Genomic DNA, 14,711 nt, shown 5'->3' on the forward strand with positions numbered 1-14,711 from the left:
GGTGCCTGATCTTAGATGTCTTCATGAAGGGACAAGAGCTCCGGCTCATTAACATCTATGCCCCGCAAACTAAGCGGGGCCGTAAAGATCTCTTTATGAGGATTAAGCCCTTTCTTTTTACAAGTCGGCAAGTGATCTTTGGAGGGGACTTCAATAATGTCACAAGGTCCCAAGATAGGAGAGGCTCCAATGGGCCGCTGACTTGCGATAGTGTGGCACTGATTAGCATAGCTAGAGAAGCTCGCCTAGAGGACGCCCACATCCGGAGCCCCTCAGGCCATGCGGGTTTCACCTATCAAGGTAGTCGCAGGTCTAGGATAGATAGGTTTTATTTAAAGGAGGAAGCCGTCTCTTCCGCAGTGTCCGTGGTTGAGGTGGAGTTCTCCGTCCACTGTATGATTTTGTTTTCCCTGAATGTTTCAGAGACCCCCCGGATGGGAAAAGGTTATTGGAAGCTGAATTCGTCCCTCCTGGAGGAAGCGGAGATAAGACAGTCCTTTGAGGATTTTCTTCAGTCAGGTACCTTTACTGGGCCTATGTAGTAGTAAGTCAGAGTGGTGGGAGATATTCAAGAAGAGGGTTGCGGGGTTCTTCCGCCAGCTCTGGAGCCTCAGGTCCCTGAACAGGTACCGCTTGTATCAGGGTCTGAGGAGGAAACTCGAGCTTCTTGTCTCGACTGGAGGTAGCCGTGAGGATATCTCCAGAGTGAAATCCTTGCTGATGAGGTGTCAGTACGATAGGCACGCATCTTTGGTTTTTGAGAGGGATTTCAGAAAGTACCGCTCGCCCGACCCTTACAGAAACTGTAAGATGTCAGTGAGTAGTAAAGTCATTTCAGGACTGATTGAGAGTACAGGATCTCTGAATCGGTCCAGATCAGGGATCTTGGAGGTCGTCAGATCCTTCTACTCACACCTCTTGGGGAGGAAGGATCTAGATCGAGACAAGATGTCGGCTTTCCTGGCTGAAACCATTTCTGAGCCAGGGGTAGACCCCTCTCTTGATGTTTTGGCAGAAGAAATCAGGGAAGAGGAAGTGAGACTGGCGATCGAGGGGCTCGCCCCTAAGAAGTCGCCAGGTCCGGATGGCTTAACATCCGAGTGGTACAGGACCTTTAAGGAGTCTTTAGCTCCCCTCTTGACTGAGGTATTCAATGAGTGTCTCTCCTCGGGCACTCTACCAAAGTCAATGAGGAGGTCAGCCCTGATTCTTCCCTCAAAGGGTAAAGATCCCAGCCGTATTGAGAATTGGAGGCCCATAGCTCTTCTCAATACGGATAGGAAGCTTCTGGCTAAGATACTGTTTAATCGGCTGGTGAAGTTTGCACCCCGGCTCCTTTCGGGGGCTCCGCACTGCTCTGTTCCAGGCCGAAGCACCTTAAGTGCGGTCCTTAGCGTCAGGGAGGCAGTGGAGCGGAGTAGTGCGGGTTTCTGGAAGGGGTACTTGCTGTCCCTGGATCAGGCCAAAGCGTTTGATCGGGTGAACCACTAGTACCTCTGGTCCGTCCTCCTGAGATATGGCTTACCGAGTACTTTTGTTAATTGGCAGGGGCAGAGAGTTTCCCACTGGTGAACGGTTGATCTGGCCGCTCTTTTGAGGTGGGGTCCGTAGTCCGTCAGGGTTGTCCTTTGAGCCAGCTTTTATACGTGTTTGCGATCGATCCCTTCGTCCAAAGGGTAGATTGTGGGACGTTGGCGGGAGTCGGGATGAGTCTGGCGGAGCTGGATGTCGCCCAGAGAGTGGTGGCGTACGCTGACGATGTCACTATTTTCGTCTCCTCGCGAGAGGGGGTCGATGTGGTGATGTCGGAAGTGGACCACTACTCGGAGGCATCCGGGTCTAAGATCACCCGGGAATAGTGTGAGAGTCTCTGGCTGGGAGGGGGAGATCCCACGTTTGATCTCCCGGACACCCTTCCAGGGCCCCAAGAGTCAGCAAAAGTTTTGGGCATCATATTCGGCCAGGATGATTATCCCACCAAAAACTGGGATGGTAAGCTCCAGGATGCCGCTCAGAAGGTGGACCAATGGAAGGGTTGGTCTATGACCCTCAGGGAAAGGGTACACCTGATCAAATCGTACCTGCTCCCCTTGTTTATCTATCTGGGCAGTGTATGTATCTTGCCAGAAGCTTACTATACTAGGGTCTACAGCCTGTTTTTCCAACTGTTATGGGGGAACAGGATGAACCTAGTCAAGAGGGAGGTTACGTACCGCATGAGGAGACTAGGGGGTTTATCTATGGTAAACCCCGTGGTGTTCTTAACGAACACCTTCTTGAAAGCTAACATCTCAAACCTCTGGTCAGAGAGGGCTCCTCCGTGGGTACTCTCCTGCAGGGAGTGGTTTCGGCCTTTCTTCCAGGAATGGGAGACAGGAGGGCAAGTGAAGGACCTCCGTACGCCCCATGGATATCTTCCGGCTTACGCTACCCCGACTCTGAAGGCGATAAGTCGGTGGGGTCTGGGAGTGTGGGAGATCAGGACCCAGTCAAGGCAGTTCCTTGACAAATGGGTTCTGTTGACCCACTTCCAGAAGCCTCTGGCGCTCAGGGACTGCCCAGGTTGGGATCTGAGGGTGGGGTTGTACCTTTTAAACATGAAAAGGATCCCCCAGAAGTTTTGGCCTGGCGCTGCTTTCAGGGGAAGCTATATGTGAGGGACAATTTGAAGTGTAGGAACTCTGATGACCGGGCATGTCCCCGAGAAGAGTGCGGGGACACGCTGGAAAGCATGGACCATTTCCTGCTTCATTGTCCCTTTAATATAGGGGTTTACAACAGGGTGGGTGCTTCCATCGGCTGGAGTCAACTTGCCGGCCTTACCTATCCGGAGTGGGCATTCAGGAACCTGGGTGGCCGAGATCGGGGCACTTTATTCTTAGTTAGTTTAGTGGTTAGGTACTACACGTGGAATGCACGGTGTTTAGTGTCGACCCAACAGAAAATCCTCTCCGAGGTGGAGGTCTGTAGGAACATCAGGTCTTTGGAGTATGGCAGTCTTGGTAACAGTAGGGCTTCTCTCCTATGGAGAGGGTTTTCTTTCGATGTGCCCTAGGTACTAGACCTTTTGGGTAGAGTACCATTATTTTGGTTAGGGACAGTGTTATAGGGATAGAGATAGGATGAGAACAGGGTTAGTTTGAATGGAGGGATAGGATTAGGGAGAATTGTAGGGGGAGTTCGGGAAAGAGTGTAAAGTTATTTTGAATGTATCAAGTCTGCCATCCTTCTCCCTGGTGGTGGGCTAATGAATGCGCACGCTAGCTTTTTGTTTTGTTTTTAAGCTGATATGGTATGAAGGGCTTACAGGCGACCAAACTTGGGCCTAAAGTGGGTTGTGGTTCAGTGTGTGTAAGTTTGTGTAAAAGTTGGTTGGGAGGAGTGCTAGGTGGGGAGGGTGTGCTTGTGGGTGGTGGTGTTCATCTTTGGGGGACCTGACATGGGTCAGTTAAGGACTGGACTTTGTGAACTGTAAGCACGGTATGGACTCTGACCCATGTACAGGAGGGGTGGTGTGGGTGAGGGTACAGTTTTAGTGTATGGTTTTCTATTGATTTTGTAGGTGTTTTCTGTAGTGCATATATTTTGTTTATATTATATTTTATTTATATAGTATATTTAGTGATTTTGTACCTATATTGTGTTATATCTATATTGTTTCATGTTAAAGCGTTATGGTAGCCGGACCAGTTGTTGTGTTGATATGTGGTTTATTTAGTTTCTTTCAGTTATTTGGTCTCTTTTATGTTGTTTTCTTTGGTATTTTCATTAGTCCCGGATAGAGGATCCAGTTAATTTGGACGTTTTGTAAGTGAATGTATGTGTGATATGATTATTTTGACTATTACTATTTTTTTTTTTTTTTATAAATAAAAAATAAAAATTTATATTATTTATATATATATATATATATATATATATATATATATATATATATATATATATATATATATATATATATATATATAAATATATAAAAAATATAAAAAATGTAAAAAAAATATACAAAAATGTAAAAAAAATATATAATACATTTTTGCTGTTTTTTTTTTTTTTTTTTTTGTGAGGTGTGCTTGCTACGTTTCTGTTTAGTTTTCTTTTTGCGTGTTCCCAAGTATGGATGGTTTTGAGTTATAGTCGGGTAATGATAACTTTTAGGTTTATATTTTGACAAGCCAAGTTGTTTATTTATTTTTCTTATGTTCATTTTCGGTAAGCGTGTGAGTGTTTGATTAGATATTTTGGGCATATTTTAATATCTTAGTATCTTAGTAAAGCTGGGCTGGCCGGTTAGGCAGGGTTTTGTTTATGAGGTTTTGTTTTTGGTTCTAGAGTATTTCTTATTTATGTTATAGCTGGTTAAGCTTGCTTTGTGCTTTGTATTTGATAAGTTTTGTATTTTTCTAATAAAAAGAAAGAGTGTCAGCAGAAAGCACTGTAGTCAGACAGAACAAGACAGAACAAGAACAACTTGTTCAGACAGAACAAGAACAACTTCAACAGCTGATAACTAAAGGTAGGATTAAGATTTTTTTTAATAGAAGTAATTTACAAATCTGCTTAACTTTCTGGGGCCAGTTGATTATATAAATAAAAAAAAATATGTTTTTTTCCTGGAATACCCCTTTAAAATGACAGTGCCTATTTAATGTTTTTTTCTAAAAGATGGGGTAATAATAATAAGCCACTTACTAGTGTCAGTATAGATTGCCTCTGCCCCTGATTTGCATAAGGAGGAGGCTCCGCTCCCTCGGTCCCCAGTCTGTCGGATGCAGCCAGATGGCAATCGCATCCATAAGATTTCAGGGAAGAGATACATCTCATGGCCGAGATTTTACAGTTGTTTTTCTGGGGTAAGGAGTAATTTTTGGTAAAGGAAGTAATTTACAAAGTGTTAGGAATCACAGGGAAGGAATTTGTTTAAAATGGCTTTTAAAAAGGTCTATTCACACTGCGTATACTTGATCACACATCTCATCTGAACTTAAAGGGGGTACTCCGCTGCTCAGCATTTGGAACGCTGGAGCTGACAGCGGGACATCATGAGGAGGCAGGGCTATGACGTCACGAGCTCCTGGTGCTGGCTCCAGCGTTCGGAACAGTTTGTTCCATACACTAGGCAGCGGAGTACCCCTTTAAACTTCTTCAAACTTAAAGGGGTACTCCGGCGCTAAGACATCTTATCCCCTATCCAAAGGATAGATGCCTGATCGCGGGGGTCCCGACACTGGGGACCCCCTTGACCATGCACGCAGCACCCAGTTACAATCAGTCCCCGTAGTATGTTCGCTCCAAGTCTGATTACTGGCGATCACTGGGCTAGAGCATTGTGACGTCACGGCCCCAGCCCCGTGTGACGTCACGCTCCACCCCCCTCAATGCAGGACTATGGGAGGGGGTGTGGCAGCTGTCATGCCCCCTCCCATAGGCTTGCATTGAGGGGGCGGAGCTGTCATGCCCACGGGGGCGGGGCAGTGATGTCACAATGCTCCGTCCCCATGATCGCCAGTAATCAGACCTGGAGCGTACATACTCCAGGGACTGATTGTAACGGGGTGCTGCATGCATGATCAAGGGGGTCCCCAGTGGCAGGACCCCAGCAATCAGGCATCTTATCCCTTATCCTTTGGATAGGGGATTAGATGTCTTAGCGCCGGAGTACCCTTTTAAGCCCAATTCACTGTTTATATGTATAAATGTACTCTACATAAAGATTGTATTATTTATCGCGTACTGATGTACAGCCTAGATTATTCATCATTTTTCTGGTTGACATTGAAAACAAGCGGACAAACTTGTTAGACATCCAACAGCTTTTATTGTGAGCATATGGTGCAAAAGGACATTTTGCAGAACGCAAATCACTAGCGAAACCCTGAGGCAGCAGGGAATGGAGGTATAAACCATAAAATGGTGTTCAGAAGGGAATAAGCACTTTAGCCCCCTCACCACCACAGCCAGTTTAGTCTTTATGATACAGTGATTTGTTTTGTGTTTGAGGGTTATTTTTTTTGCGAGGGCTTTTTTTTAATTTATTTTTTATTTTATTTTTTTTGAAGGGATGAGTTGCATTTTGCAATGTCACCATAAATTGAGTCATAGCTTTATTCTTCTATTAAATACGTTTTCATTTAGGGGTACAACACAAATACAACTTTACGAACTTAAAAAGAAAACAAATATTTCTGAAATACTTTTTCATGGCATTTGCTGTGAGGTATAAAACAAAGCTAAACTTTATTTTGCGAGTATGCACAATTCTAATACTAAATTTTGTTTTTCTACACAGAGCATTTTTGATCTCTCTATAATATATAACTTTTCCTTTTTATTTTTAACAGACTAAAATTTGTTTCCACTTTGTTATTCGGTTTTATGAAACAATGTACAAACGATAATTTGACATTACACAGTTATGCATTGTTCACACTGGCATCATGGCTTCTATTTATATCGCTGTGCTAGACCCAGTGTAGAACTCACTGTTTCCCAACCAGGGTGCCTCCAGGTGTTACAAAACTACAATTCCCAGCCATGTCTGGACTGTCCAGGCATGCTGGCAGTTGTAGTTTTGCAACATCTGGAGGCCCCTTGGTTGGGTAACACTGGTATAACTTACAATAGCGTCCTGGGTTCTGTCAAGGTTTTTATATATGATGAAAATAACTAGAGATGCACCGAAAAAAAGAAAAAGCCCCAAAATACTGGGGGCGTGGCTAGTCAGCCAGTAGGACACACAGAGAAAGTACTCACCATTAGCAAACACATTACAGCTGGAAGGCTCTTACATTGCCTCCCCAGGGACTGGCACTGAGACCACCCGATCTCCGGCAGCACTTACTGCTGACTTCTCATCATTACTTTACTTCTCTGACTACAGTGCCTACAGGTGCAGCTACAGGGGACAAGTCTTACTTTTTAGTTAGGGCACCGGACTTATATGGCATCATCCATAGCAGTGATCTTTATCCTGTGGCTCTGCAGAACTAGAACTGTAGTTCTGCACCAGCTTCAGAGCCTCAGGTTTAAAGGGGTATTCCAGGAATTTTCTTCATTTGACTATGCTACAGGGGCTGTAAAGTTAGTGCAGTTCATAATATAGTGTCTGTACCGGTGTGTGACGGTTTTCTCACAATTCTTATGTGATTTTCACCCCAATATTTATTTTTAACATGATACAAAATGACTGTGGTCTCAGATTTTTCCCAGGTTGCAGTGCGGACCTGATCTCACTAGTCAGCTGATGACAGGGAGCCTGTCTGTTCCAATGGGTGGAGCGATCGCTTGGTGGGAGAGAGATTAATCTGCAACTAATGCAACAGCTGTAGGCACCCTGATTGAAAACCACAGGTCTTTTGAATGGATGCAGCTCATTTATGTTTCAATGGGTGGGGTGGCTGATGTGTGGGAGGGAGGAAAATGGAATTATGGGATTTGTAGGCAAAAAAGAAAAACTCAAACAGGAAATACCAGTTAACAAAAAGCTAGTCATAGAATTATGGTAATCTCACAACATAGCCATTTAGCCCCAAGACAAGCTCAGATCCTTCCTAAGCATGTCCATTACTGTCTGTCAGGTAAGTACTATAATCACCTTATGGTGGATAACCCCTTTAAGATCATTGCTCTGAAGCAGCAGTATTCATGCATCATGTGTTAGGCCTGGTTCAAATCACGATTTTACCATCCGATTAACAGACAGTAAAATCCGATTACCTGAAATTGTATACAATCGTATTTAAATTATTATTTGGCATCCAATTTAAAATTGTATAAAAAAAATCGTACAGCTGAAAATTTCATAAAAGTATTAAAGTTTATTTAAAAGACTGAACTGCGCATGTGTAAAAAGAAATGGTGTGCGATAAATCTGATGAAATCGCACAGTCACATGATCCAATACGATTTACATAGGCCATAATAATAATAATAATAATAATAATAATAATAAAAAATTGAACACTATTTCGATCCGATTTTGAATCCGGGCGAAAAATCTTGGTCAACCACGATTTTACCCCCGATCTAAAATTGTGCAAATTTGGATGCGGATAAAAACTGATGCATGTGTTGGATACGACTACTGAATGGAAGTCAATGAATAAGACTTGGCATGCAAATTTGTACGATTGGAAGGTAAAAAATTGTGAGAAAAAGTAGGAGGGTAAAATCATGATATTAGTGCACCCTAAGACTGCTCCAGGAACCAGATTAACATTTTTAGTGGCCAAGCAACAAAGCCATTCACAATCCAGAAAACTGCAGCATACTACCAATTAGATGAGCGAACTTACAGTAAATTCGATTCGTCACAAACTTCTCGGCTCGGCAGTTGATGACTTATCCTGCTTAAATTAGTTCAGCTTTCAGGTGCTCCGGTGGGCTGGAAAAGAGAGGGAAAGAGTCTCCTAGGACTGTATCCACCTTTTCCAGCCCACCGGAGCACCTGAAAGCTGAACTACTTTATGCAGGAAGAGTCATCAACTGCCGAGCCGAGAAGTTTGTGATGAATCGAATTTACTGTAAGTTCGCTCATCTCTACAACCAATGGCATTGACAGTGACTACTGACATTTATCTAACCAGGAGTATGTCCTAGAGAGACCCACCTTTTCTGCTACACCAGGTGTCACAGATTGTCCTCTTCTGTCCTCATTGCCCTTCCCATGCCATGTTACTTCCGCTGTCTCTTCACCATCCTTTCCAAACACTACCCAAGCATGGTCCTCAGAGAGCGCTAGATGTACATCAGAAAGACCAAGTACTTGACAGGCAGCCACAACGGCAAATGCCACACCTGGCGAGTCCAGCTTTGTGCCTAGGACAGGAGGAAGAGAAAAACATCAAAGTGTTAGCATTTTTGTATCTATAGTAGAAACTATTTCAGTAAATTATTCTTTTAGGCTACTGACGGGCGTCAGCGGAGTTGGGGAGAATAGCGGGAGAAAAATTACCACAAAAGCAGTGTTTCTCCTGCTATTCCCGTAGTAAATGGGACCCGTCGAGATCAGTTGTTGCCCATTGCTCCCAGTCACGATAACGGACATTAAAGTCACAAAAAAAAAAAAATATATAGAAATTTTTAAAAGGCTTTAATGGCCGTTCTCGACAGGGAGCAACGGCAGTGTGAAAGGGGCCTTAGATAGATTTGTTTTAACTTGCTTATTAAAATATCATTCATTATGTGCCCAATTTGTCTTAAAGGGGTTATCCAGGAAAACATTTTTTATATATCAACTGGTTCCAAACAGATTTGTAAATTACTTCTATTACAAAACCTATTCCTTTCTGTACTTCTGAGCTGCTGAAGTTGAGTTATTCCTTTTCTGTCTAAAGTGCTCTCTGCTGACACGTGGCTCGGGAACTGTCCAGAGTAGAAGCAAATCCCCATAGCAAACCTCTTCTACTCTGTGCAGTTCCCAAGACAAGCAGAGATGTCAGCAGAGAGCACTGACAGAAAAGAACAACTCAACTTCAGCAGCTGATAATTATTGGAAAGATTAAGATTTTTTTATCAAAATATTTTACAAGTCTTTAACTTTCTGGAGCCAGTGTTGATATAAAAAAAAAAAAGGTTTTCCCTGGAATACCCCTTTATGTCAATGCATATACCAGTGTTTCCCAACCAGGGCACCTCCAGCTGTTGCAAAACTACAACTCCCAGCATGCCCGGACAGCCGAAGGCTGTCCGGGCATGCTGGGAGTTGTAGTTTTGCAACAGCCGGAGGCACCCTGGTTGGGAAACACTGGCATGTACAGTATATGCTCCCACCATCACTACATATGCAAAAAAATATACTGTATATATTAGTCTATGAAGCACAAACAATATAGTAAATAAAGTGTTATTTATTGGATACAATATAGTGTTATGTATTGAAGTGCACATTTTTTGATCTCACCTGTGACAAAGCTGAAGAGGGACTGAATATGTGCTCTGTCTTTGAAGTATGATCGACTCAGGCCATTCCAGATGACGTCAGACACCCTACGAATTAGCTCCCGACCAGATCCGCCATTCTCACGAGGATAACAAGACAAATCCACCGCCCCTCGTGTCTGCGCTGTGAATCGTGCATACAGTGCCTGGACAACAGCTAGCTCTAGAGTAGGGAAATATGGATGTCCTTGTTGGGAGGAGTCTGGTTTGGCGCTGTCGTCAGCTTTTCCAGTTCCAATCCTTGATGCCTCCTCTTTGCTGCTCTCTTCACTTACTTCCTTGTCTTTCTTAACCTCAGATCCTTTTACCGATTTGTTTGCTTCTTTTTTAGTTGACTTTCCTGAGGTTCCTTTAGGATTGGTCTCTTTTTCTTTAGCCGCTTGTGCCCCAGAAACTCCCTTCCTTCCCAGGTCATTCCTAGCGCTCCTCTTTCCAAGGTCTGCCTTAGCAGCACCGCGTGCCCCCTGGTTAGAGGAATCCCCACGTTTTGCCTTTGTTCCTTTTCCACCTACTTTAGGCAATAAATCGGGTCCCCCTGGTATGCTGGTCACATTTGTTGGAACAACACGATTAACTGCTAAAAAGTGTTCGACAAAGCCTAATGTAAGAGACAGCAGAGCAAGATCGGGCTCAGGACGAGATAACTCCCATCGGAACAGATTGATGAGTGACTCCAAAGAGGAAAGAGGGAAAAAGGATTTTTGAGTAGGCAGAAGACCCATATTATCGAAGTCAGTCTGTGTGAGTATAGATGTGAACAAAAAGAAGGGATGGGGGTGACAAAACTATTTTTTACAAATTTATATAAATTACGGTATATAACAAAAAGTTCAGTATCAATGTGATGCAATGCAATTCAATAAGTGAGAAAAAAAATAAATAAATAAAAAAAGCAGTATCCTAAGGATAGGGGATAGATTTCAGATAACAGGGGGTACGACCGCAGGGACCCCCCGCAATCTCAGCCCATGGGAAGGGGTGTGTTGACCACCGCACAATGCGGCAGATGACACGCCCCCTCAAGACAACTCTATGGCAGAGCTGGAGCGCTGCCTTCGGCAATCTCCGGCTCTGTCATAGTGCTGTATTGAGGGTGTGCGTCGGCCGCCGCTTCATGCGGTGGCCGACACACGATATCGGGCCAGAGAGCAGGGAGCCCCATAAGAGAGATCCCCCCCCCCCACCCTGCTATTTGAAACTTATCCCCTATCCTTAGGATAAGGGATACGTTTTTCAGGACTGGACTACTCCTTTAAAAAGATTCTGCAACTTTCATCACAAACTGCCTGGTAGTGCTATAAAAAATTAAAAAACTCAGTCTCACCCTGCCCAGTCCAGCATTGATGCTCTGATGCCAGTTTACGTACCTCAATGATGCGCCTTCTCCTGATGTCATTCTGAATCCACTGTGTCTAGTAGCTGCAGTGGATTTGGAAGATCATTGCCACAGCAGGGAGAACATGTCCGTGTGGTAAATAAACACAGGCAATCTGGAGCATAGATGCTGGACCAGAGGATGAGAATATCCTGCAGTTATTTTATAAAACTATCAGGTAGTTTGTCATATGAATCAGAGAACTCCTTTAAGGTATGTTCATACAGGCCGGTTTACGAGTGTGTCTCTTGGCCCCCTCTGGAATCACCCGTATACTGCCGTCAGCTAAAATGAAAGTAACTCTTAAACACAGCTTGACTAATTATAAATCTAGGAGTCAGCAAAAAATAAATAAGGAGCCAGGATGCTGCATGTCATACGATTAATCATTAGTGTCCCCTCATCTCTCCCCGTGTCACGGTCAATAGTGCCCCCCTCATCTCTCCCCGTGTCACGGTCAATAGTGTCCCCTCATCTCTCCCCGTGTCACGGTCAATAGTGTCCCCTCATCTCTCCCCGTGTCACAGTCAATAGTGTCCCCTCATCTCTCCCCGTGTCACGGTCAATAGTGTCCCCTCATCTTTAAAAACAACCAAAGGAAACTTTTTTAATTACCTAAACCTCCATTCCCACACTGGTCCCCCGTTCTGCCTCCGATGGTACATGAGAAGCGGACGTCATCTGAGCACCCACAGCTGGCAGTACAATGAATCCACGCGGGAATGGAGGTAAAGGTAAGTAAAACAATTTTTTAAGGATGGACAATCCCTAATGGAAAGGGCTGTCAAAAAACTAGGTGCCACAAAAAAAAAAAAAAATCTTTAATTGTCATGACGAGCTGTGGTTTATTGGGCTCTACTTTAAAATAAATAAATGAACGAATCAATATCACATTTAACCAATAGATTAAAAATACGTGACTCACATCTACACCGTGTTCATCATTTAATTCACCAGATGGGCTGGCGGACGTCTTCTTGGCATCCGACTGCGTCTTGGGTTTGCCGGTCCGCTTGCTCTGATTGGTCGTCTTCTCTGGACTTTCGCTTTTGTTCTCATCTGTCAGGTCGAGGTGCTTGTATTTCTTTATGAGCCTGGACACGGTGCTTTGGTTACAGTTCAGCTCATCCGCAATCTGATACTGCGACTTGCCGCTCCGCGCTGCTTCGATCACTTTCTGCCGCACATCGTCTGTTAAAGGTTTCACCATTATTATAATTATTATTTATATTACACCTGATAATGTCCTTATGTTACTGTGAGGAGCCAAAGCTCAGCTCTAAGCTTATAATAGTTACTAAGATCCCTCATATAATCAGTGATGACTACACGCGATGCATAGAAGACACACACCCCCTCCCCCTTCCTCACTGTCATGCTGTATACACGGAGCTCTTTCTCAGGCAGTATGGCTGCACACAGGCTCCTTCACAATAAGCCTTATAGGCAGGCGCAGCAGACGCGATATACACAGCCCAGGCTGCAGTTCACACGCAGCTGCGCTTCTATTCACTCACCTTCCACACAATCAGGAGATAACTTCCGGTGTGTGCGTTCCATCTTCCGGAAGTGCTCTGGCGTTCTACCGCCGATAAGAATACAAGTAGCTGATTGGATGGGAAGGGGGCGTAAAAGGCGGGAACGGCGCGCGGCTCGCTGTTCCTTTATAAACAGTTTGCGCAGCTTCAGCGTGTTACCTCACAGCACGACGGGGGTGGCTTCTCTGACGTGTGCATATTGCGTGGGGCTATACGCAGATTAATGGGGAAGTTATTAAGGGACATATAAGCACATTTTGATATTTTAAGTTAAATACAAATGACGCACTCTATTGAAAATCAGGCAGAAAACCTGCAGGGTATAACAGTACCATAATAGTGTATTGTATACCTAGATATTGGTTGTTTCCGGGCTGTGGACCTCCAGATGTTGCAAAACTACAACTCCCAGCATGCCCAGACAGCTGTTGGGCATGCTGGGAGTTGTAGTTTTGCAACATCTGGAGGTCCGCAGATTTGGAGCCCGCTGCTGTATATGATAGTCATATATACACTGTTTAAAAATACGGTTGTAGCGGTTTATCTATTAGGCTAACTTCACACGTTTTTTACCGTGACTCCATTTACTTTAATGAGCCGACCGGAGTCAAACGGTGACTCCGGTCGGCTCAGTTTTGACCCGTATCCGGTTTTGGACCGGACCTAAAACCGGTTTTAGGTCCTGTCCAAAACCACATACAGGTCAAAACTGAACATGTGCTTTCCACTGATATATGATAATATGAGAGCTGTGCTATTAAGTCTTATTAACTTAGTGCATACCAGCAGAAAACTGTTCAGGGAAGGTACATTCATCTGTTAAAGTTATGGGACTTGAGTGGAGAAAAAAAATACTGCAGGTCTGTTAATTTCTCCGTGCAACTCCTGAAAGACAACAGATGGAAAACCAACGGACCCCATTCAAGTCAATGGAATCCGTCAGGACACGTTGATGTCTGTTGTGTCACCAAATGGACCCTGTGACTGAGCTCCCTGAGCAGAGCTGAACATTGATGTAAAGGAGCCCTTACCTGAGTAACTAGGTTACTCCATTCCATGTGAAATGGATGGCCCCCTCTGCGATACGCCACAGTACACATTGGTATCCTTTTCTTACTGCATTCCTTGTTCTGACTGCCTTGCATTTCACATCTGTGTCCAGCCAACACCTGCAGGTCATAGGGGTCAGTGAAGTCAGTGGTGTGCTGCAGTTTTGCTTGGCCACACCTCTAACCTCTCATAGTAACTGCCTAAGAAATAAGTACCCAATCAGACACTCTATATAAATGATTACAGTGCAGTTACATCCAGTGTCTCACAGCAACGGGGGGGGGGGCAAGTCTCTTATGAATTCCTTCATCAGTTTCTGTAAGTTAGATATTGTTTAACTTCTGTTCGCCCTTTAGCATTGATAAGTGTTACTGGCGCTCCGCGGCAGCCTGATCCAACAGCACTGATTCAACAGCATGGAGGCAAGTAAGGGACCTCCAGGTTTCATTCTAGCTGATCTGGACCCTGCAATCACTGTGCAGAGGTCATGATCAGCCCCCGCCCCCAAACTAACTGTCTCAAGTAAGTGGTTATACCCAATATCAGCATGATCACCGATCTCTGGCATTAGCTATGAGTCCTGGTTGCTGATAGCAGCTATTATTTACTGGCTTTGAAGCGCGTCTGTAATGACTCGTCTGTGTCTGACCCGAAGGGTTAAACTTTCTGAAGCTTTGGTTTGGTTTGGTTTCTGGCTACACCCTGGCTATCGGGGCTGGTCAGCTGACCATGCTGAGATCGCACCTATGTAGCTGGCTATTTAAGTCTGCAGGGTGCTTCCAGTCCTTGCCAGTGAAGATTTTGTTTAG

At 44.4% G+C, this 14,711-nt stretch overlaps 1 protein-coding gene across 3 annotated transcripts in view; it reads right to left on the minus strand.

The window, feature by feature from the left end:
- The window catches only part of MEN1 (menin 1), a 34,771-nt gene extending 20,730 nt beyond the window's left edge, over window positions 1-14,041 (minus strand). The window contains exons 1-6 of one of the 3 annotated variants that reach the window (XM_056527447.1): window positions 13,884-14,041; window positions 12,832-13,061; window positions 12,240-12,505; window positions 9,902-10,676; window positions 8,609-8,817; window positions 4,693-4,848 (exon numbers count right to left, since the gene is read on the minus strand). In XM_056527447.1, the coding sequence (XP_056383422.1) occupies window positions 4,693-4,848; window positions 8,609-8,817; window positions 9,902-10,676; window positions 12,240-12,505; window positions 12,832-12,874 (1,449 nt within the window). In that variant the 5' untranslated portion in view covers window positions 12,875-13,061; window positions 13,884-14,041. The remainder of the gene's footprint in view (window positions 1-4,692; window positions 4,849-8,608; window positions 8,818-9,901; window positions 10,677-12,239; window positions 12,506-12,831; window positions 13,062-13,883) is intronic. The other 2 variants (XM_056527448.1, XM_056527449.1) reach the window with 2 other exon arrangements.
- Window positions 14,042-14,711: the final 670 nt, after the last annotated feature.

This window comes from Hyla sarda, chromosome 6 (genome assembly GCF_029499605.1).
Source record: "Hyla sarda isolate aHylSar1 chromosome 6, aHylSar1.hap1, whole genome shotgun sequence".
In the NCBI taxonomy this organism is placed as follows: domain Eukaryota; kingdom Metazoa; phylum Chordata; class Amphibia; order Anura; family Hylidae; genus Hyla; species Hyla sarda.